This window comes from Tachypleus tridentatus, chromosome 13 (assembly GCF_004210375.1).
Source record: "Tachypleus tridentatus isolate NWPU-2018 chromosome 13, ASM421037v1, whole genome shotgun sequence".
NCBI lineage: Eukaryota > Metazoa > Arthropoda > Merostomata > Xiphosura > Limulidae > Tachypleus > Tachypleus tridentatus.
The window spans coordinates 139,384,324-139,408,798 of record NC_134837.1 but is presented as its reverse complement, the minus strand read 5'-3'; the positions used below and the strand labels follow the sequence as shown (position 1 = coordinate 139,408,798).

General features: G+C 33.6%; 1 protein-coding gene across 2 annotated transcripts in view; it reads left to right on the top strand.

The window, feature by feature from the left end:
- Positions 1–24,475, top strand: part of Ctf4 (Chromosome transmission fidelity 4) — a 71,709-nt gene that overhangs the window by 42,319 nt on the left and 4,915 nt on the right. For both annotated transcript variants that reach the window (XM_076476006.1, XM_076476007.1), the window contains exons 13-21: positions 2,929–3,125; positions 4,132–4,316; positions 4,916–4,997; positions 5,519–5,684; positions 6,486–6,603; positions 7,031–7,133; positions 13,580–13,641; positions 18,888–19,002; positions 22,839–22,967. In XM_076476006.1, coding sequence (XP_076332121.1) covers positions 2,929–3,125; positions 4,132–4,316; positions 4,916–4,997; positions 5,519–5,684; positions 6,486–6,603; positions 7,031–7,133; positions 13,580–13,641; positions 18,888–19,002; positions 22,839–22,967 — 1,157 coding nt within the window. The remainder of the gene's footprint in view (positions 1–2,928; positions 3,126–4,131; positions 4,317–4,915; positions 4,998–5,518; positions 5,685–6,485; positions 6,604–7,030; positions 7,134–13,579; positions 13,642–18,887; positions 19,003–22,838; positions 22,968–24,475) is intronic.

Sequence of the window (24,475 nt, the reverse complement as noted above, 5' to 3'; positions counted from 1 at the left end):
TGACCGAAAAATTGAAGATGCACCACGTTGCTGCGACATTTGTGCCACGCAGAACTCATTAGTTTTTGGCCAAACACTCAATCACTGTTCTTCTCCACCCCCCTACTCACCTGACCTTGCTCCTTGCGATTTTTTCTTGTTCCCCAAACTCAAAAAACCTTGAAAGGAAGAAGATTTGAGACGATTTCCGAGATTACGGTAAATGTGACGAAGGAGCTGGAGGACATTACAAAAGAAGCGTACCAGGACTGTTTCAACAAGTGGAAGCACCGTTGGGATAAGTGTGTGCGTTGGGGAGGAGAGTACTTTGAAGGTGTCCCAGACCTGTAACTTCTAAATAAAGTACATTTTGTTTTATGACGTCAGTCCGCGTATTTTTTGAACAGACCTCGTAAGAGCTTTAAAACTCTAAAATATGCCAAGTTTTATAAGGAACAACAAAAAATTTGAAAAACAAATTTTCAATCAGTCTAAATAATATATATATGAACAGTGTTAGTATTTTGTTTCATATAATTTAAATTTATCAGTTCCTTCTCTGAGCAATGGTTATTTTTCTAATCACATTAACAGAGATGCCAACGAGTTGAGTGTAATCATTATGATTTTGGTGTATACATTACGACTATACGCTCATACAGACAAATATTACGACTTGTTGCAACTCCCAAATTATTATATATTATATAGGCCTATACAATAAAGTGATAAATTGTTCCCCCAGGGCTTGAAAGGGGTGAAAAGAAAATTTCTAATGAGATACAAATAAATTTTGATAATAAATAAAAGACATAGTCCAAATGGCGACTTGCGATAATCATGTTTGTGCTTGAAATAATAAAAAATGTTTGTATCTTCGACGTCTACCAATAGTTTGAGTGAGGTGCTTACAGTTTAGCCACAGATGGATCCACAGACATGGATGACTCAAAACTGTATCCAGTGGTTGTATGATATCTTGACCCTTTGCTTGGAAAAATTGTTTGTTCTCTTTTGACAATGGTGGAATGGAAAGAATCTTCAATGGGAGAGAATATTTTCAAGCTTTCGAACCTCGAACTGACAAAGAGGAAAATTCCATGGGAAAACTGTCTTAGTTTTTTTTCTGACAGTGTCTCAGTTATGTCTGGTATAGGTAAAGGAGTGATGGGACGCATCTCAAGATGACAGCCTAGCATTTACTTCATGAATATTGCTGCCCAGTATCTGATATATTGATAGAAATCTACAATTATCTGGACAAAAGTGCTAGCAGAAAACAACATTTCAAAGTTTCAAGGTTGTATGACAAAGAAACAAGAAAAATTCTGCAACTTCTTAACACAAGATGGCTATCACTTTGGGTGTGCCTCAACAGAATATTGGACATGTGGAAGCCATTAAAGGAGTATTTTCACTGTGAAAAGGAAAAACTAAATTCAAGAGTGCATCTCAGTCAGGCAGCAAGACTTTAACACTCAAGATATCCTCTCAGCCACACAGGGACACAAGACAAGAGTCTCCAAAAGCAGACAAAGAAACATTTGAAATAACTCAATATATGTTTAGGCAGTCTTACCTTGAACTACAGAAGAGAGAATCAATGAAAAAGATAAGAAAACAAAAGCTAGCAAGGAAATAACCAAGAAAAGTTATGCACAAAGCAAGTTAGATAAGTTAACAGTTTTCTTGGACAACAAAATGAACTTGTTATTTTGTCTTTGTCTTCAGTCTGCAATTCCTCTATTTGAGTAAGCCAATTTGATATTGCAAAGAGAAGAACCTTGCATACACATTATGCATAGAACTCTGAGTACACAAGTTAAAAATATACTTGTCAGATACATCAAGCCAGAATATCTTTTATTCTGAACTTGACTACAACAATGAATCCTTACACAAATCCGATGAGGCAGTTTCTGTTGGAAATGCTGCCAAGGAATACATTGTTAAATATGAAAAGGACCTGGACTTGATCAGTTTTTACACCAGTGTCAAGAAATACTATATTGCAGCTACAAATTGCATGATGAAACATTTCCCTCTAAATGAAGAACTTCTGATTCACGCAGAGGTTGCTGATCCAAAACTGAAAGTCAGCAAAGATTTCTCTTTTCTACACTTCTTCACAGACAGGTATCCTGTCTTTGTCAATACACATGAGCACAACACTATTGACAAGTTGGAAGGGCAATATTTGAACTATGAAATTGATACTTTCTCAGAAACTGTCCTTCAGTTGAATGTTGACAAGTTTTGGGTTCAGCTGTCTACAGTTAAGGATGGAAATGGCAACCAGAAGTAAGACATTCTGTGTAAGGCTATGCTTGGAATTCTTACAATCTTCCATTTTAATGCTGACAGTGAAAGAATATTTAGTTTAGTGACTAAAAACAAAAACAAGTTCAGACCATACTTGAGCACCTCAGTTTTGAGGGCAATTATAACACACAAGTTTTGTATGCAATCAAATGGACAATGTCGTTATAACTTCCAACCATCCAGAGACATTCACATGAAAGCAAAGGCTGCAACAGCTGCAAAACTATTACATTAAGTGTCATAAACATGATATAAACTAGTCCTTACACAAAGGCTTCTTCTGCTTACTGTTTGTGCATGTTCAATATTGTTTTACTAGTATGTTTGCTACTCTGAGCTAAATAAAAGACATAATTTCAAAATAATTTTTTTTAAATTTATTTATTAAATACACAAAACACAGTCATAAATGAGCAATGTATAGCAGTAATAAATAATAATAGTTATAATAATAATATAATAATAAACAGCTTAGAGACATTGGTCAGGCTAAGTAGCCACAAATGATAAAGTGCTCTGTCTACAATCATTACGCTCAGTCATTTGAAATAGTTGGCATCTTTGCATTAAGTTGACACACTGAGAATCCCTTTTTTAACTTGTATAATTTTTATTTACCTGTTAAAGCTCTAGATATAGGCGCTATTAAGGCAACTTATGATCCAGTAATATTTGGAAAAGATGATGAAGATAGCAAGGACACTGGTAAAGGCACAAAAACTAAGATTATTGAAAGGATAGGTGAAAAGGGCCCACCACCTCCACTGGTACAGCAAGCCTTTCAACCTGGCTCCACTCCTGTTCATTTGCACCATAGGTTTATGGTATGTACTACCATTAAGAAACAGTTTCATAGAAATTATATACATACAAATCCATTTGAATGTTTCAGCTAATAATGGTTATGCATCTTTATTTTTAAGTGAATACAGGGCACAAAATTGTCTTTCTAACACCACATGGACATAGTCACCAGATTTTTTATGTGAGGAGAGATTTTTGGATGCTGAAAATAAAGTTTGTGGCTGAAAAAATTAAAAATACAAGTATCCAGTTAATGCCAGTTTTTCTCTCTCTCTCCAAATACAGGAATTTTCATATTATCAATCCAACTTCATGTCTAGGATTTTGTTACTTTGGGCAGATACTGCAACAAAGCTGAAACCTAAAGCTTAGTAGATAGATAGGTTTAAACTTGTAAGTGATTAGGAAGTCATGAGTGTGAATATTGGAATCAAGTTTAAATGTGGACATGATTTATTTTAGATCATACTAAAATTTAGTGGTTGGACTATGTAATGTTATAGAAATATACAGTAATTGAACCAAAACGTGTTTTAATCTAGTCTTTATTTAGTGCATATAGTCATGTAGTCCTTCCTCATGGCTTACCTATAATAGTAAATAAAAATACACCTGTGTCAATCAGTCTGTAACTTTACCATTAGAGATAATTTTCATATGATTATTTAGTCAACGTGGTGGTGTGGCTATCTAAAAGATCTTATGTTAAACTGGAATAAAATGTTATTTTGATTATTATTCCCAGTAATTTAAAATGAGTTTTATATATTTCATAATTGCCACACTGGCAGTTTGCCAAAATATAAGTTGAGGGGGTAGTTGGCAAGAGAATATTTCTAGCAGCTCTACTGTAAAGTGTTGGTTCCTGACCATTCCCTTTAGTGCACATTGTAAATACACAACTATTCTGTGACACTTTCAGAAGGTAGGTTTTAACTAGAAATGGGAAAAATACTTTGTATATCTTATTCTATTATTACTGCTGTTGTGTGTGATATACCAGCCTGTCTGTGTTGTATCTTTCAGCTGTGGAACTGTGTGGGAATAGTTCGCTGCTATAACACTGAAGAAGAAAATACTATTGATGTTGAGTTTCATGATGCAGCAATACATCATCCCATGCATGTTACAAATGTCATGAGTCACAAAATGGCAGCTTTATCTAAAGAAGCACTTGTATTGGCATGTGGTAGAGAGGAAAATATGACAAGGTGAGATATAGCTTGTGGCATAAAATATTTAGAAATATGTTTTAAACAATATTTTTCTTGGCATGTGGTTAGGTAAGATATAAAAATGTTACTTTTACTTGGGGTAGAGAAAATTTAGAAAGGCAAATGTTTTAAATAACACTTCCCTTGGCATGTGGTACAAATGAAGATATGTCAATGCAGGTTTGTTTTATAGATTATATTTTAATGTATATGTTAATTATCAGTTAGTGTGGACAAGTGTATGAACTAAAAAAAATGCTATTTTAATGGTTAAGGAATTCATAAGTGTATCTCACTTTTGAATAAAAGCTTCTTTTAACAGTGTCAAAAATACAATATTATTTTCTGTCTTTTTGTTCTTGTTATTATTATTATTAATCATGAAGTGAAAAATTAATGTTACTGTAGAAAAAAGGAATAATTAAGTGTAAAGTGTTTTTTGGTGAGTATTCCTGACAGAATACCAACATCAGTTCAGGAAGTTTCCTGTTTAAAGATAATACTCAAAACAGTAACAACTTCAATGGTCAATGTAAAGAAACATCAGTTTGTGTGAGGATTTGATTTATAAATATTTTCTCTCTCTATGATTTCAGTAAACTGGTTTGTATGCACTTTGGAACATGGGATTCCATTAAGGATTGGACAATAGAAATGCCAGAAGAAGAGGAGGTTGTGGTGAGAAGTTATTGTATACTGTTCTTAATGCTTACAGGAATATATTTTTAAGAGTGGCAATTTTGGGCCAACTTGCAAATTATTTACCAATCCTCTTGAACTATTGCAATAACAGATATATTAATTGTAGCTCAATAATGTATATGTAATCCAGATTTAAATATATGCTGTATCTAGTTTAAAATGTATATTTAAGTGTATGAATAGTTCACATGTCTATATCTACATATATGTATTGTTCAGATGTGTGTATTTATGGATGAATTTAAGTGTTTTGTTAATAATTCTGATGTATATATTTAAGTGTTTATGAATAGTTTTAAGTGTGTATATTTATTCATGTATTCAAGGGTTTATGAATAGTTCAGGCATGTATGTTTGTTTTTCATGTAATGTATGTCGTAATTCTATAGCATTGGCTTTTATGGTCAGATAAAGTACAGTTGAATTCCATATAAGTTAGAAAACAGAAATGATGAAATTCATTGTAAATCTACTTATAAATGTGCATGTAATTCCAGGGTGTTGCAGTTGGGGAACAATGGACTGCTGTTACTACAAACACTCGATTAGTTAGAATATTCACCATAGGTGGAATTCAACGAGACATATTTTCTTTACCAGGCCCTCTTGTCTGCATGGTTGGATTTGGTGTAAAACTTCTAATTATTTATCACCAGGGGGCAGGTATGTTAGCAGTTTTTTAAAATTCCACCTAAAAATGTGATCAAAAATTTTATCTTGTTAATGCTTGTACAGGTAATAAGCATACACATATTCCTGTATCATTCATCAGAGTAAAAGGAACCAAATTGAAAACAAGTAGTTACTCTCTATATATACCTTTAAATGTTTAATGAAAAAACCTAATATTTGGTTTTACACTATTTATACCTATTGTAAACATTTCGTAATAGCTGTTATTAAAAATGTGATATGTTGAAGTAAAATTTAATTTTTATTATAATGCTGAGTACTTTGGGCTTTTTAATTTTGTTCAACTTTCTGTAACTGTACATAGTTATGGCATGTAATTTTTATTTAACTTCAGCTTTGATTCCACTAAATACTTTGCACAAGTGTCTAGTGAAGATTACCAAAACTTCAGTTTTAATTTTTTATAAGCTTGCATGACCACGTTTGTGTTCCTAGATGTTATTAACAATGCTTTTATTTAGGCTAGTCATGAGGGCACTTGCTTGATTTTAATTTTGAAATTCTAGGAGTTAGAAAGCCTACTTTTTTTAAATGAGTAATAACACTGACATTGTTAGGTTGAGGTCACTGAGTATTAGAAATAATACTTTCACGTAGTTGTGTTGTGAGGGATCTGACTTGATGTTGGTTTTAAGATCCTAGTTGTTAGAAACAATACTTTTATTTAGACCTGTCAGTAGGGCTTTGACTTAACATTAGAGTTAGATTCCTGGGTGTTACAAATGCCACCTTTATTCAAGCCAGTCATGCATAATATATTTTTTACTTTAGGTATTCCTGGAGAGCAGTCACTGGCAATGATAATCCTTAAAGTTGAAGCTAAAACTCAGTCCAATATACCAATTCAACCTGTTGCTCTGAGTCCTAAAGCAACAGTTGTATGGGCTGGGTAAGTGTCTACAATTTGAGTTCATTTATTCTTGTTTTATTTTGTGTTTTGTAAAGAGACAGTAGTCCCATATTGAACCTAGTGACTCCTGTAGACAAGAAATAACTTTCCATTTGATTATTGTTAAGCCTGCCTTCAAAATGCTTCTTTTTTATTTGCATGGCCTATTTGTTGTTTTATCCAAAACTGGTATAAAATGAAACTTCTCAATGTGTTTTAAATAAATTGACCCAAGCATAGATGCAAATTATATATCTATAAGTATTTCTACATGTATGAGAGAGAGAGAGTTGTGCATGGATAGAGTAATTTCAAAATTAGGTACAGGTTTTACAAGAAACATTTACTTCAATGTTTTATCCTGTTATATCTTTGTTCTGTGCAATATGTTTCACACATTTATGTTAGTAGATTATTTTTCTTGTAGTTTCACAGATGAAGGGACACCTTGTACGGTGGACTCATCTGGTGTGGTGAGGTTGTTGAATCTACAGAACATGTGGTTTCCAGTAGCAAACACCAAATCACATGTGAGTTACTGTGTAGTATCTTTAGATGAAAAAAAAATGCATGTACTCTTGTAATAAAAATAAAAATTATTAATTTATATTTCTGAGTAAAAATCACCTTCCAGATAAAATATTGTTAGTTTATCTACAAAAAAATTAAAAAAAAATACCAAAAGATAAACATGGTACATATTTATTGATGTCAAAGTTATTTATTGTTCATTTTCTTATGTGTTGCTTATTTAGTGACAGTTCATAGTAGAGGAGAAAAAGTACCATATGCAGAATACAGGGATAATAAAAATAAACTGTTGATGCACATTTTACAGTTATCAGAGTTGTGCATTGTGCAAGCTGTACTATGACCAAAGGTTTTTTATTCATCACACAAACATTATATTGCACTATGATTTGTCAGAGTGTCAGCCCAACTGATGATGGCAATTCACAGATATATCTTTTGTAAAAATACTTTTGTAACGTATTTGATGTTTTATGTACAGCAGGTTTGTACACAAAGTTTGTCACATTTTATGTGGATACATAAAGTAAATTAAAAACTGACCCAATGAGAACAACAAGATAACAAAAAAACCTTTCTTTTACATTTCAACATAGTAGCAATCTGTCTACTTGCTGAAGAGGGAAGGAGAACATTCTGAAATATAAAGTAAATAAGTCTTTTTTTCTCCTTAAAACTTAGGAGGCTGTATCACACTGTAAATAGTGATGTTTTTTTTTATGTGATGTAATCGAATAGGGTATTAAGCTCAATACATGTACTTTAGAAAATAGATTGTAGATATTCCAGATCATTTTTTTTGCATCATGTATTTTCTTTGGAGTCTTGGATATATATGCTTTATAAGCTTACCAGCTAAATTGCAATTAAATAACTTAGATTATTTAAATAAAAAAATCATTATTGTAATTTATTTTTTATATTAAGCTCAGTGCACCCACCAGTCTTAGGACAGATGAATTATCTTAAAATGTACACTTCAAGGGACAAGATTGCATAAATAAATCAGGTGCTACTGCACACACATCCATAATACATCAATAAGATACAGAAAACAAGAAAGGAATTCCAAAACACACCTCTGCTGCCACTTATAGTTATTACTCAACTTCCAGGGTTTCAGCTATGTCTAACTAAACATTGGTCTGATTTTTTCTTGGTTGCTTCTGTCTTTTATACTCAACTTATTTGTCCTTGGTAATATTTATGTCATGATACTCTCCACCTACCTCAATGCAGTTTCACTTCTGTTACTCTATGTAAGCACTTCCAGATAATTTTATCATTTTTATCTTGGCAAAGCATTACTAACAGATTTCTAAGTATTGCAATTGTTTGGAAAGACTTTTTAAAAAACCCTGATTAGCAAGTCAATTGTGATATAAATTTCAGGATTATTATATCTGTCATGAAGGTCAATTAGGTTTCTGTTCTCCCACCTCTTATATCTCATAGGTCACTCTCATTTTGAAAAGGCTTTAGATTTGATTTTTCTTGTGCCTTCTTTTTAATCTGTTGGATTTTCAGCAAAACCCTGTGGGTCAATGGTAAGTTTACTGACTTGTATTTGCAGGGTCAAGGATTTGATTCCTTAGGGAGTATGTAGCAAGTTGCCTACAGTTGCTTTGCTGTAACAAAACTTGTTTTACCAAGGTCTTTAACTGACCTATGAAAAAAGAATTGGGAGCCACTTTGGGATAAATGTCTTTTATTCTGTTTGTTTTTGAATATGTGATATTTTGGGCTTCTTCCTGGTTGCTTTTGAGTCTTCAACTTAATTGATAGCTGAAAAGTCTGAGAGCAATTTTTTTTCCCCTCCCCATACCTGGAAATTCTGGTTCATGCTGGAAGGTTCATTTCTTAGTTACATGAAGGGACAGATTAGCCTTATCTGAGACATTGGATCTTTGTGAGTTTACCTACAACCACCAAACTGAAGTATTTTTCTGATTCTCAAGTAATACCTGCTACTTGAATTTTGGCAAAGTTTGTAACTCACCTGTAGATGTTTATGTCTGATGGGACAGTGTAAGTCTGTAAAAGTACAGTTGATGTTCAACATTTTATTTTATTTTGCTTCACTTTGTTAGAACACTCTTAGGACCTCCAGTTTTATTTAGAACAAGCTGAATCCATTGTTAGCATGCATGTTGGTTCAGTTTTTGGCTTCTATATTCCTCTCAGTTGTTGTTGAAGTTTTGAGTCATAGTTCTGTCCCTTTTTGTGAGTAACAAGATCCTGAACATCAGCTCCTTTCTACCTTGGCACTCAGAATAGATTCTGCCTATATCAAAAGTTTCCACTGTTAGTTGGATCACCAGCAGTGTTGGTGATGATCATATACCTTCAGTAGCTGTGGGGACTTAGTTCCAAGCATTTCTGGGCATGTGGTAATCTTTACCATTGGTTCAGAAGCTCTCAGGGTTTTTGAGCCCCAGTTAATTATTCAGTTTACATCTTCCCCACTCTTATCCACCTAACATATAGGGATTTCATCTCCTGCATTTCATTTCGATTTGAAACGTAATTCTAGAGTTAGCTGAATCTGGTTGGTCTGGGGCTAATGGAAAAGTTGGGCTATTTCTTCAGAGTTTTGTTCCTGTTCATTGTTGGGCTTATGAAGACAGGAGATTGGTATCTAGTCATTGATCTTCCTTATCTCTATCAACACCTAGTCCCCAAGGTTCACAATTTAATCATTCGTAACTATTATTGAGTATTTGAGGGTTGAGTATTTTTCTTTCTGCCTTTCAGGGTTCCTTACCATGTTTCAATGAGATCCCACCCTGTGGCAGCTGTTATCCATACAGGTGTGCTTATATCCATCCAATTTTGCACTAACAACCATTTTAATTATTCTTATTACCAGTTACATCAGGCTGTGTAGAAATTAGGTGTTCCATAAGACCATCTAGGAGCTCTACTAATAGTATTGCCATTTTATATGCAACTCAAAGTGTACATCTGTATAAAGTAGTGCCAAGTTCTTAAATTACCTTATTTTTAACTAAAATTACTAATAATTAAGATGACAGTGTTAGTATACTGATATGGTTCAAGGTTGTGTTAATTAGTGCCTCTACCATATCGGGGGCAAGTATTCTAACTTAAGAAGTTTTATCTTACTTACCCCCAAATGATAGTTTCTTATTTTTTATTTTATTTATTTATTTTTCATCTTTTTTGTATTCTTATTTTAACTTGGGAGAGCAGTCACCTTCCCACAACTGTCTGCAGGCAGTGAAGGGTGATATGGATGTGGGATGTTGTGGGTTTGAGCACCCACATCTTGCTCTCCTAATTTCTAATCTTATGCCTCTTGGTGTGGACTCCTGTACGTGGTGAGAGGACCTCCCAGGGAAGGTTCTGTTCTTTCAGTTTACCTCGTCTGAGATCTAAACATCCACCTACGTGTTTGCTGTGTGTAGGAACCCGTGAAGGGGAAGAGAGGATCCTGGTGATTGAGGGGTCCAACCCTCATACACCACTTTGGCCTTGAATTCCTGTAGATGGGTGGTCTTGGGCTAGGGTCAACCAAGTACCAGTGTTGGATGTTCTCAACAGGTGTTGTGGACATTATATCTGATGCTGGTGTTTGGGTATAGTGCTCACAAAACCCTGGCATTGCTGCAGTGTCCTTGTTTGACATAATAGTGCATTTCCTTGTAGGGCTCCATGGTAGGTGGGCACCAAAATTTTCTTTTTTAATTATAGATTCTCCAATTAAAAATCTTAATAAAATAGTGAAAAAAACAGTCTAGGTAAATGACCATGTCTTGAAGATTCTGAGCAGCAGTCCTCACCATCTGTACCACCTGTTGCACCTTGTTTTCTTATACTTCATTCACTTTCAGACAAACCTTTAGGGCAAATATCTCCCTTTTACATTCAGAAGGGACTAGAGGGACTTGCTGGCTCTCCATAGTCAGTAAAAAAGCTTCAATCTGGTGACATTGGTGGAAACATCCACATCTCAACACAGTGAACTCCTGTTGCATTCAAAGGCAATTGGGGTTATACCTATTGAGGTTACACCTCATGCTACTTTGAATTCATCATGAGAGTTATTGTTGAGAGGGATCACATAGAAGCTAAGCAGAACTCAAACTGCACGATTTATACTGACTCAGTTAGTTCTGTACTGACCCTGGAAGTGCTACACTTTGGTTCACACCCTGTTCTGGCTGATATTCAAAATCGACTGGCCCATTTCTATTTAACATCTACTCTATCCAGTTTTTCTGGATACCTGGCCACGTTGGTATTTGCGAGAACGAGCTAGCCGACACTGGAGCTAAGTCTATTTGCTCTGGCACTATCACCGCTGTGCCTGTATTCAAGGCTCAGCTCCATGCCAGCTGGCAGTCGACATGGATTGAGCAACGCGAGAACAAGCTTTTCTAAATAAAACCTTTTTTTTTTTTTACTTTGACCGTCTTGCTACCGTAGGGATCAGAAAGAGGAAGTTGTTCTAACTGGACTACACATTGGTCACAGTTTTTTAACTCATTGTTTTATATCTATCTGGAACTGATGCACCAATGTGTAGTTTGTATAACACTCAGATCACAAGCCACATTTTACTTTCTTGTCATCGTTATGATTCACAATGACAGCACCATTTTAAGCATATTCTGTCCCAAAGTTTGTCCATAACATTAGACATTGGTGATGATGACACTGACCAACTTGGTAATGTTTTTAGTTTTTTAAAGGCCATTGATCTTTTTAATGCCATTTAAGTTTTTTAATTTATACCTTACACCTTTTTAATGTGGCTCCCTTTTAAAAATCACAGTTTATCTGGTTCAATTTGAAATTAGAAACTGGCCGTAACATTAAGTAACTCGAAACCAGTTTTTGTACGTGGTTTCGTGGAAACGGTGGTTTTTGTACTTACCTGTTAGTCTTCCTGGTGAGTTATGATAATTATAGTTAAGCTGCAGATAGTCCATTACAACTTAAATTACTCTAGTTTTTCTCTTGACATTGTAGACTAGATGTAAACATTGTTTTTATGCTATTTATTTACTTTTTAAACTTTGTTTTGTTTTACCTTAATTTCCTTTTAGAATTTTACTGAATTTACTTTTACTTTTTTACCAGATGTTTGGCACAGATAGCTTAGCTGCTTTGTGCCATAACACACTAAATCAAACAACCAACCAATCTTACGTAAGACTAGTGAATTGGAGGTTAAGACTGATAGATGATGTATCCCTATTGCATTGTGGGTCCTACTTCTGCATTCACCTCCAAAACACAGGATACATTTTATAATCCCACAATGTAGCTTGTACCCTAGGATCTTTTTTTAAAAAATGCAGCATGTTTTGTTTGATTTCATTGTGTTTTGTTTATGGTTATATATTTCATTGCAGTCCAATTGCCCAACCCATAGCATAGGATATAGTGACCAAGACCCCTTAATTCCAACTTGGGTTGTGGAACCTCAGCTTTCTGGTTGGAATTGGCCTATGGTGATGATTACTTATGTACTATTCCACCCTTGTTATAGGATCAAAGTTAAGAGTGAAGAGCGTTCCTGTTTTGGATGTAGTGCACTTCCCACACTCGGGTACCACTTTTATCTTGATACACCCCTTGATCTATATAGACACTTTCTGTATGGAGATTGACCCATTTCAATGTGGGATTTTAGCTGTAAGTGGTATTGAGGGTAATTATGTTATGGAAGTTAACATTTTACTTAATTAAAAATGTATTTCTAATAATGCTTATCTCTACTAACATTCTCTTGCTCTTCCTACCTACTAGTAACCAGTGATAGAGACTGGGATGGTATTATCTCAAAAATGTGATAAAATTATCTGAATGAGATACTTGCCTGCAGTACCAGTAGGTGGAAGAATGTCTTGAAACAAATGTTGTCAAAGGCACATGAGTGGAAGTTAAGACAAAAGCAACTGAGAATAAAAATCAGACAAATTCTTAGATTGGCAAAGTTGAAACCCAGGTAATCAAGTAATAACCATATCAGGGAAGGTAAGTATTGTTGGAAATAAATTTTTAATTCAGGAAAATATTAATTTTGAAACCAAAATAATGTTTTGTCTTCCCAATTCCAAACTCTAGAGCAAATATTTTACATTTGTGTTTTTAAGGCCTTTAAACATAATGTTTCTATTCCAAATTTAAACCTACTTGTTTTTGCTTTGGGCTGTTCAAGTTGGTGAATATTTTACAAGGTGCTATAAGTACAGTACATGCTAGAATGAAGCATGTATTATTTATTGAATGTGTGTATGGTGTGCCTGCACATGTTGTACACATTCGCAGTGCAATATGAATAACTCTCACACGAAAAGCTGCAGGTAGTTGAAATCACAGATAAACAGAACTTATATACTTGAAGTTCTAATGCATATATTTTGTATGTTAGTTTTTTGAACTTCAGTGTTCTTATTTTCGAGTTTATTTTTAGACAAAAGGAAAATCAGACCACTTCTTCGTTGTTGGATTGAGTGAAATTCAACAGCATATAAGGTAAGAAGCATTATTTTTAGTTCTGTTAAAAATATTGTCTGTATTCACCAAGTGTTTTTGATGCTCTTTTTATTGATATATGTTTTGTTTATGACTTCTAGCAGTCCTGTTTAATGTTACAGGAATACATTTGTTTCTGTCATTAACAAAATTTTACAGTTCAGTTGATTTTTAACATTGAGTTGAATTTGTAATAACTTTATTCAATGCAAAGTGGAATTTATAATGAAACATTTCTATCAGTTTTCAATTAACAAATGAAGGTATTCTAATTTAGTTTCAGCTAGTTATAGTGAACTTTTACATCATTAATACCTTGTGACAAAACTGAAATAGTGAAATATTCAACTGATAAAGATAAATTCTGGAACACAAGTATTCCCAAATTAAAAGAAATTCATATTTGTTAAAAAATGATACTTAGTAATAAGATAAAGATATTATAACCCCTTAAATATCATCCTGTCTCATTTTGGTCTGTTGAAAAAATTTTATAAGGAATTTCTGTTTCATTAAGGTAAGTACAGAAGTGATGCTGTGAAGAATCACTCCTCAATCTGTATGGATGTACATGGTGAGGGGACCTCCAAGAGAAGTTTCTGTCATTTCAGTTTACCTCCTCTGATATCTGAACATCCACCCATATGTTTGCTGTGCATGGAGACCCATGAAGGAGAGGAGAGGATTGTGGTGGTTGTGGGGTCCAACCACAACATACCACTTTGGCTTTGAATTCCTGTAGTGAGAATGCCCTGGTCCTCCAGGGCTTGGATTAACTGAATGCAGTTTTGGACAACTTCCATGGGTGCTGTAGACCTTGTGTCTAATGCTTGTGTTTGGGTATATTTCCACAAAACCTTGAAATTGCTGCAGAGCCTTTTGCTTGTGACTCTGTAGTGCTAGTGAGTACCAAATGTTTTCTCTTTTCTAATGGATTCTATTTCCTCTGAACAGTTCAGGTTAAGTAGACCATGCTTGGAATGCTAACATACTCAGTCTAAAACAATAATTGATATTGTTTCTTACTTTCTCTTTGTACACTGAGTATCTGAAAAGGCCCTTGGGCAGATTTTGCTGTTTCTAATTCAGAATGGGTTGTAAATGCTTGCTGGCTCTTTAAAATCTTTCAGAAAACTAATATTTGGCAGTATTCTGGGAGAAACATCAAAACCAGAACACACTGACCTTTTCTTGAAGTTCAGAACTGTTGGAGGTATGTATATCTGTTCAGCTTACTCCCCAAGGTAATCTGAATATATCCCAAGGAGTAATTGCTGAAATAGATCTTCTCTACATCCCTGAGTGGAGGATTCCTGCTGGTCTCTCCAGCATCAGTGAAGACTGGTTACTTGCACTGTAAAATACAGCCCCACAACACCAAACCCTCTTCAATGTTTTAAATGCCAGTGGTTTGGTCACTCATAATCTTCTGCTATGGTTTTTTGCCCTGTGTTGATTGTGGTGAATTTGTGTGACTTGGAGCCTTACTGTGTCAAATGTGATGGCTCCCCACCATTCCCATTTCTATTCTAAGTGGATTGAGGATAAAGAGGTACAGCACTTGTGGACAGTGAATAACCTATTGTATTCTGAGGTGCAGAAACTATTGTCTTCCACACCATCGCAGTCATATGCTGCTGTTCTCTGTTCTCAGTGGGATGAGTAGACTGATCTTTCCATACCTACATTAGCGTTGTTCTTTTCTAGTGTCAAGGGCTTTGTGCCTTCTGTGAAAAAGGGTGTGGTCCAATAAACATCTGTTCCTGTCTCTTTCTCTACCACTATTTCTGGTGACTGCTCAGGTCCCAATCCATTGGTCTCGAGATATAAAACTGTTATATGGTAGTGCCTGAAATCACTAGATTTGCCATCTTCTGACAGAAATCTGCCCACTTGAAACCCTTCAGTTGTTTTCCATTTAGAGAAAAGACAAGTTGTATCATGGTTGTACATGTTTTCCACATTTGTGCCACTAGCAACTGTACTAGAGGTTATGGCAGTTCATCTTTCTTTGGGTTCTACCATCACTATTTGTTACATCCTACTGTATATGGGAGAGACTTATGTTCAGTCAAACTTTGATTTTCCTTTAATTCTGTTGCCATCTCCCATTCTCCTTTTAGGATATTTTAATTGACAGGGGTAATGCTGACATTGATTGGAAGGGTAGGTCTGTTGTGTGTATGCTTTTCGATTGTAAATTCTATTTATTCAGTGATGTTTCTTTCACATACTTTAATGCATTTAGTCAGTCTTTTACTGCTATTTTTCTGTCAATCTGTTTATCTTTTCGTTTTCCCCATTACTTTGGGGAGGTTTATAGTGACCCATGTGGTAACAATCATTTTCTTATCATCTTGAGGGAAACAGGCAGGCAATGGTCAATGCCACACCCGACTCACATACCAAGATGGAAGTTGGACAAAGTCAGTTGGCCTTCTTTCACTACTCTCTTGGAACTTGATTCTGTTGTTATCTTTCTACCAACAATAAAGTGACTGTATTGTCCAGGCAGCTAGTTGTTCATTCTATTCCAAAGACCTTAATACTTTTTCCACATATTTTTCATCCATGGTGAAATCCTGCCTTCCAGGGGTCATAGAAGGCTCAAAAACAGGTCTTGCATACTTTCCGATAGTATCCCTCTCTTTCTAACTGCATAGTTTATCAGTGGGCTTACATTCAGTAGGTCAGGTATCTTGTTGATAATTCAACATGAGGTTTATAGAGCAGCAGCTTTAAACTGCCCTCAATCATTTCGTGCATCATAAGTTTTCATTTCTTTTCTTTAAAATCCATTTGCACACACTTTTGACACCAGCAGAGATTGCATTTTAATTCAAAACTTTGTCTCAGTGAAGATGTTATTCTTGTGGTAACAGAATTTGTTTTCTAGACTGTTTTATGACCACATGCTCTCTTATCCTACGCATTAAGCAGCTTCACTTCAGGTGTGCCAGGGCACTGAACATCCTCTGCTTCTTGAGGAGTAGGTTGACGTTCTATGCTAAAGATCTGTTGACTACAGGTCTCTGGTCTACAGTTCTGCCAGACCATTATCACTTATGTTCTTTAACCCCATTCACTATCAGGGGTACTGGCTTTGCAGAAGAGCATTCCTCTCTTCACTGGTCCACAATTTGTATGAGTCTCGTAAACCACCTCTTCTTCTTTAACATTTGCAACTTTCTCTGCAATATGCTATAAGCTGCGATCCTTGGCACAGCACCCCACCTGAAATTGAATTTCATCATTGGTGAGCTGTTCTCTTTGGTAATAGATGGTCAATTGTTCCACCTGTTAGCTATCATATCAGGACAAACATGAACCTGTTGGGTATGGCACTGGATGATATTTCTTCAGATGTAGTCGAATACTTCAGACTGGAAGTACTCTTCTTTTTATAGAACATCTTTCAAATCATCCCTCCATACCTATTTATACAGATGTTTCAAAATCTGGTGACCCTGTGGGCTCTGCCATGGTTTGTCATGGTTCATTGGTTACTCACAGACACCCTTTTACAGTTTCTATGTTGTATGTCATCTCTCTTGTCCTGGATCATATAGTAGCTAAATAGTAGTCATAATTCTACTACTTACAAACTCTCTAAGCTGTCTTTGAGCCCTGGAATCACCTAACATGACTTCTGACCCTGTTCTCTTTGACATTTTAAACCGACCGGCCCACTTTTCTGTCGTCAATTAAAGGCCAGTTCTTATGGATACCAGACCATGTCAGTATTCAGAGGAACAAGCCACTGTATCACAGCTAAATCTTGTCTATTTCTGGTGTCATTATGACCACATTTGTTGTATATATGGACTACGGTCCAATGTTCAAGGTTTGGCTTTATGCAAAAACTAAGTGGCCAAAGAGTAAGAGTAGGTTTGATCTAGAAAAGCTTGTCTAAATGTCTTATGAAATTAGCCTAAATACTAGCTGGTCAAAAGATTTAGACCACACTGAAATGAAGCAGTAATGCATATTTTTTAGACTATACTGAAATGAAGCAAAATGCATATTTTTTCTTTATGTTCATTGGCCTTAAGATTTTGGCCAGCAGTGTATATGCCATCCACAGAATTTTATTCAAAAAGTCCAGTCAACCCACCAGGTTCATCAAGATAGTTACAACTTTGAAGCACAGTGTCGACTACATTTTACATAACGGGTGCTACAATAATATATTTCATTACATTGCTGGTTTTTTACTGGTTGCATGCAACAAAAATGCCAAGCAACAACATAAAGAATCTTGCCCCACTTTGTCATTCAGGAGATGATGATTAAGAGGTTCTGTTCTATTCTTCTATCACTGTAGTTCTCAACTCCTTGGTATGCACAATGCGGAATTTTATTCAAACTACTCTATTAAAGTACTGAAAGTTCTTTGAATTCATGAGTCTAGTGTGGTAATATCCATGAAAGGTTTTGCATCTAGATCCTAAATATACCATTTAACAGCAAATCCATCCCTCAAAAAGTACACCAAAATGTGTATATCTATTCATGTTATTACTTCCCCTTCAGCAAGATGTGTATGTTCATTCTTATTGATGCCTTCTTCACATGATTAAGCTGTCATTGAAAAATATCTAACTAAACATATTGATCATCACTGATTCTGCACACTTGTCATTCATTTCTTGAAACAAACTGTGAAATACCCTTTTTATTTTGCTGCCAGCATTAGTATCCTGTGTAATCATCTTAATGTCTAATTACTAATTATTTGCTTTTTGTATTCTTCATAGTATTAGACACTAATTAGTTGACACCTTATGTTTTGGCTGCTAATCAGCTCTTGTCTTCAGAAGAGTCTTGAGAAAAACTGTATGTTGTGGCAAGAAAAAGATCTCATAATTACCCAGTATAGCACTCTTATAGTTCTGGTGACCTCAGAATGTTCACAAAAGCTGGATTATTAATCACAGAAGTAAAGCATGTAATCTCATCCATGTTTGTTTCATTACAAATAACTGTTGTAGTTAGTGCTTTGAAGTCTATAACGGTTCCATTGACAGCAAACGTGACTTCTAGTGGCCATGTTGTACACCTGACAGTTGTTATGAGTCTTAGATGTAGTTTACATTTCCAGTTGTGTATGTACTGTACATTAAAATTCAAACCTTGCATATTTTGTAATGTTGTATTACATCTTTAATTTTTTTATTTAAAACTAAAAGAAAATATTCAGTCACATCTTAGTAGCTAAAAACAATACTTATTTTTGCTTTTTATAGATGTATTCCTTGTAAAGGTTCCTGCTATCCCCCTACTTTACCTCGACCAGCTGTTACTGTGCTTCCCTTACAACTGCCATTATGTGACATGTCTTCTCATAAAGGAAAGCTAGAGGTGAGAGTTTGTAATAATCATTAAACATAAAACAGTCAAATGAATATATAGCTTTTCACTGGTTTCCTGAATTTTGATCTTCTATAAGTCTTTATATCTTTAAGAAATAAACATCCAAAGAGTGTAAAATAGTCAATAAATCATATATTTCATGGGTGTAACAAAGTACCCATACAAATTCAATTATATAGTTCAACTGTTTTTAAAAACTGAATTATTATGTGGGTATAAAATATACCAAGGCTAGATGACAAAGTGCATAAGTTACACCAACATTTTGGCAGCATCTCAGCTATCCATATTATTGCATAATGAAGTTAAGTAGTATTTGGTTTGTTTGTTATAACAACCACCATCTAATTTTATTACATCAAAATGTTAAGCAACAACACATTTGTTTATTTGATTATGTCTAAATATTAACCCTATAATCATGGACATCCTATAATGTGCATCTCACAATGATTTAGTGACTTACATTCAACATTAATTAATCTACGTTCTACTGATTAGTATAGCATAAAATTGCTTCTATATTTTAATCGTATATAAGCTTTAAGTTCTAAATTTTATAAGGCAATCTGAAAAAAAAAAAAATCTTGAAAATCCCCCTAGTATGAGAAATGTGACATATTTTCTTCATGAATCACATCTTCTGTATTTTACTCACCACTCCTTCAAAAAGTACAAAATTTAAAATAAGTAACTCAGTATAAAATTGACATTGCTCAGACAAACCATAATTAGCTTTCATCTTGTTTGGTTGCAGAGTAATGAAATATAAAATCAGATCCCTCTTGTCACATCCTCTCTTACAGGATTTGTTTATAGTTTTCTCTTGCTCTTAATATCATGTATAACCAGTAAAAACCAAGGTTTTTCATCTATGAAATTATGTATTATATTATGATGTTTACCATAACAGAGAATTGTCATTTTCTCTATTGATACAAGCTTCATTTTGACAGGAAAGATGTTTGGCTTGGATAAATTTGTAATGAATGTTATCACTTAGTTAGAAAGCCAAAAAAATTGTGATCGTTAGGAAAAGTTGTCTGCATCTGGCATGTTATTGTTTTAAGTTTTTTACTGCATTATTTTATTAAGTAAAAATTATTTAGTGCATTGCTACTATCAGTCTACAAAAAAGTAGGGTAAAATGGCAACAACATCAAAAAAAGGAAAACCAGGATAAGTGTTTTTTTCCCATCTTCATTTTTATTATTATAAAGATAAATAAAATGTACAACTAGCAATTTCTTTAGGTTAGTAAAAATTAATTAGGTAAAATAAATAATAATAATATGGTAAAAATGTTTCATGAGGCATGCACACGAGCAGTCCAGAGTAGCTCATGGTTGATGTAATCCAGTATACCTAACATGAGTTCCACATTTTCCAAGTATTTTACAGTTTCTAATGGCATGAATAGTAGTATCTGAACATGGTTCAAAGGGCAACAAAACAATAAAATTTGAGTATAGATAAATGTACTGTTACAAGTTTAAAGCTACTGAGAATATAGTTTTGTGTTACAATTTCAAATAATTTTAGAAGAAAAAAGGGTGATGTAGATTTTTTGTTCTTCATTACATGGACTCAAATTGTGTTATGATAGAGACAATAACAGACAATATATGAGGTTCTACCGATAAACATTTGAAATTTATTTAAGAGATTTTAAAGATTACATTAATGAAATTATAGATTTTTGAGAAGAAGAAAAGCATTTTTACTCTTAACACAAAAATCATTTTTCACAGAGACTAGTGAGAAGAAATACTATATGTATTCATGGAAAATTCTTATATGTATATATACCATATTAAAAGTTGGTAGTATCAAAATTATAAAAATTTTAAATGAGTACAAAGAGGTGAGGTCACATGGTAGATCAAATCAACCAACACTGTGAGAGTTAAGCAGTATCTAATCTTCTAATTTGTGTAATAAAAGAAGCAAATTTGTTTAGTTTAATATATGAGAAGGTGTTAAACAGAAGCTAATCTCTACATTTGCTACATGATGTTAAACAGCACCTGATTTTCTGTATTTTTATTACACTAAAATGTTAAGCAGCATCTGACTTGTTACATCTAGAGATTAAGTACCTTCTTTCTTTTCAGTAATTTTGCTACTTATCATCATTGCATTAATTTTGTCTCTCTTCATTACACTAACTTTAATTACTACCCTTACTGAGTGTACTTCACCACCTACACTCATTGCATTAACTTTGCTGCTACCCTCTTTATACTAACTTACTAATACCCTTTTTATACTAACTTTATTGCTTAGTTAAAGTGTTAATGTTATTAGAAGATCAAAGTAGAAAAATATTTGAAATAAATTGTGGAATGAATATTAGTATTTCACAACTATCAAGCTACCTGGCAAAATCACTCTGTCTTCAATGAATGAACATTAGGTGACTGTAATGTGTAAAATACTTGATTGTTTGTACATTATACAATTGGTATCTTTAGAGAGCCAACCCCTATATTATGTATGAAGGATTACAACAAGTATCAGTACACCTACAGGCCATCAGAGACTAGATGGGAAGAGCTACCTCACATAGTCATGCTATCTACAGTGTATATGCCACATTTCAGCTATCTAGAGCATCTCAGGTTAAACTCCAGCTAGTAGCCCATACTGGGAATTTTATTTTTTATCATCTTTCTTTAACAACCTTATACCTATTTAGTTCTAGCAGTAACTATAATTTCATCATCATTTGATAGAGCAAAACATTCTTCACGATCTTTGCATAATTTATAAAGCTTTAGAATACACATTATATTCTAGCAACTCATGTATGTTTATAAAAAAAGTAAACAAGTATTAGGAAAAAATTATTGCTTAATAAAATAGTTATGAAGGGCTGAGTACTGAACATGAAAACAAGAAACCAAACAAGATGGAGATAGAAGTGGTGGACATATCACTTGATCTAGCTAATTGTCACCTAGCAGAACAAATCATTTCAACTTTACATGGAGAATAAAGTCATATATTGCTACAAAGTAAACGTATGCTTCTTAAATGTCCAAAAAAAAATTGAAATATTCCTAACTTATCTACATTATTCTTGTATGTACATGGAAATAAACAACTTTTTTCTCCTAAAGGTTTAACAAAAGGACAAAACAGAAAATCCTTTAGAAGACGTGCTAGATTGTATCTCAGAACAGCTGGTATGGGTATTAACACTTTTATTGATAAGCAGAGAACAACGTTTCGACCTTCCTAGGTCATCTTCATTGTTAAACACTGTTAACCTGAAGAATAATGTAAATAAGTTAGGAATATTAATACCCATGTTAGCTGTTAGATACATTTTCATTTCAAGTGGGTTTCTCATCATCAAGGCATGCTATATTGTTGAAGTAAAATAATTATTTGAAAGTTAGGATAAAGAGTTGAACAACTTTCTTTTTCTATTTATTAATAACAAACTGATGATTATGCATTGATTGTTTTGTTTAGTAACTGATTAGCTTAAAAGGTCCTGTAGAAGTGCTACTATTTTGCTCAGTCCAAAAGTCTGGGAATTATGAATATAATCCACCTGTCTGTGATGCCAATACTATTGTTGGCAGTACCGTAGCTAAGTGGTGTAATATTTGTTCTTGTTCTCTACATAGTTGAAATAGTCTTTCATTTTACCTTTAACCAAATAAATATATAGTTTTAAATAATGATATCAGCATTCATCTCGATTTGTAAACTGAACATAAAAGTTATTTTACCTTTGTTAACATTAAATGTTCAGCTTTGTTGATTTCCAAACTATTGCTTTCAAATGTTGAAATGGCTTTTTACACTTTCAGGAAGAATGCTGGCGACTAGTTCTTTTATCAAAGCTGTTGACAGGATTATCAAAGGATGGGTTTGATATAGACAAAGAACTTGAAGATGTTGGCAGAAAAAAAACAGATGTATTATTGAAAATGTTTGCTGTATGTTTCTCTGCTGTATTTGTTATTAAAATAAAGATAAAACTTGATCTAAACTTTAAGATAAATTAATAATATTGTGATTTTAAATATTTTAGTTTCTGTTGTCAGTATACCACATTATAAGCTTTTATATTTTGCATAATTCTTGGTCTTCCTAAAAATATTTAAAATATAAGCTCAGTCTTTGAGTAGTAATCCAGTTTTTACTTTTAAAATTAAAATTTCTGTGGTAGAAACAACACAAATAATCCATTGAGTAGATTTACACTCAAAATATAAATGCTAGAAGTTTCATGGTCTTCAACCAACAATTGCATTCAAACTTCATCCTTTTAACTTACAAATAAATCTTCAGTGTTTTTGTGGATATTTTATTTAAGTTGAAAATTTTGCAACATTCTCTGATATTTGCTTTGTTTTGGTTTCTTCTACTTAATTTATATTGAGATGCTTTTGTTTCTACTGTGTAAGTGTACACATATATTTTTAAATTATGTCCTTATGGAGCAAAAAAAAATCAGATTAATTGTTATTATATACAAGAATTGTGTTTTGATTCTGAAGACAAGCTGTAAAAATAATATTGAGAAATAATACTCTCTGATTTAACTTCAAATACATATTAATTTGTTATTCAAAATTTGAATGAAAACTATGTTTTAGTTCATGTTATATTTTCTGTTCATGTTATATTTAAATGTGTTATTGCTTACAGTATTTAAAACTTGTTTAACCAAGTTCAGGATGGTATAAGCCAGTGAAGATGTAAATTTATAATAATAAAAGGGTATGTTTGTGTGTGTGATCAACTTCAAAAAAGAAAAATACATAGAAACCTGGATATTATTACTTGTCTATATGCAAGTATACAGGTATGTACACATCTTTCTAATGAGCAAGCTAGTGAAAAACCACATAGAAAAGAAGTGGTTCCATATATTATCAATGTAAATTACAACAGATGGGCTCTGTTATCATAGCTGTCAAAAATGATGGTGCAAGTAACACTAGTAGTATATCAGTTAGACTAACAACTTCTTTTCTTCTAATATATAGGAAAGTCAGTTTGTTTTGGTAACAGTGCTTTCCATTCCAACAGTGGCTTTTATTTCATGTTGCTTTGCAACAAAAAGTGTAACCTAATATTGTTGTTAGTCTATGTACTGAAAGTATAAAATGAAATGTATAAACAACAAAACTGGAAAAATATTTGTTGACTGACTCCTTACTTTAGAATCTCCATTGATTAAAGAGGCTTGTTTTTATTAAAAACACTGGTGAATAACAGAAAATACCTTAATTCAGAAGCAATTTAAGTTTAAAATTGGATCGATATTTTTATTTTCATAATAAATTTTATATATTTGACTCTAGGCTAGGTGATCCCACACTATTCACTTTAGTCTTGTATGCTAATTTCTTTAAATCACAACTTTCAGTATGCTTACAAGGTTTTGTGGACCCCTTTTGCCCCCTCACTAAAATAATAATGGGCAAATTGTAATGTA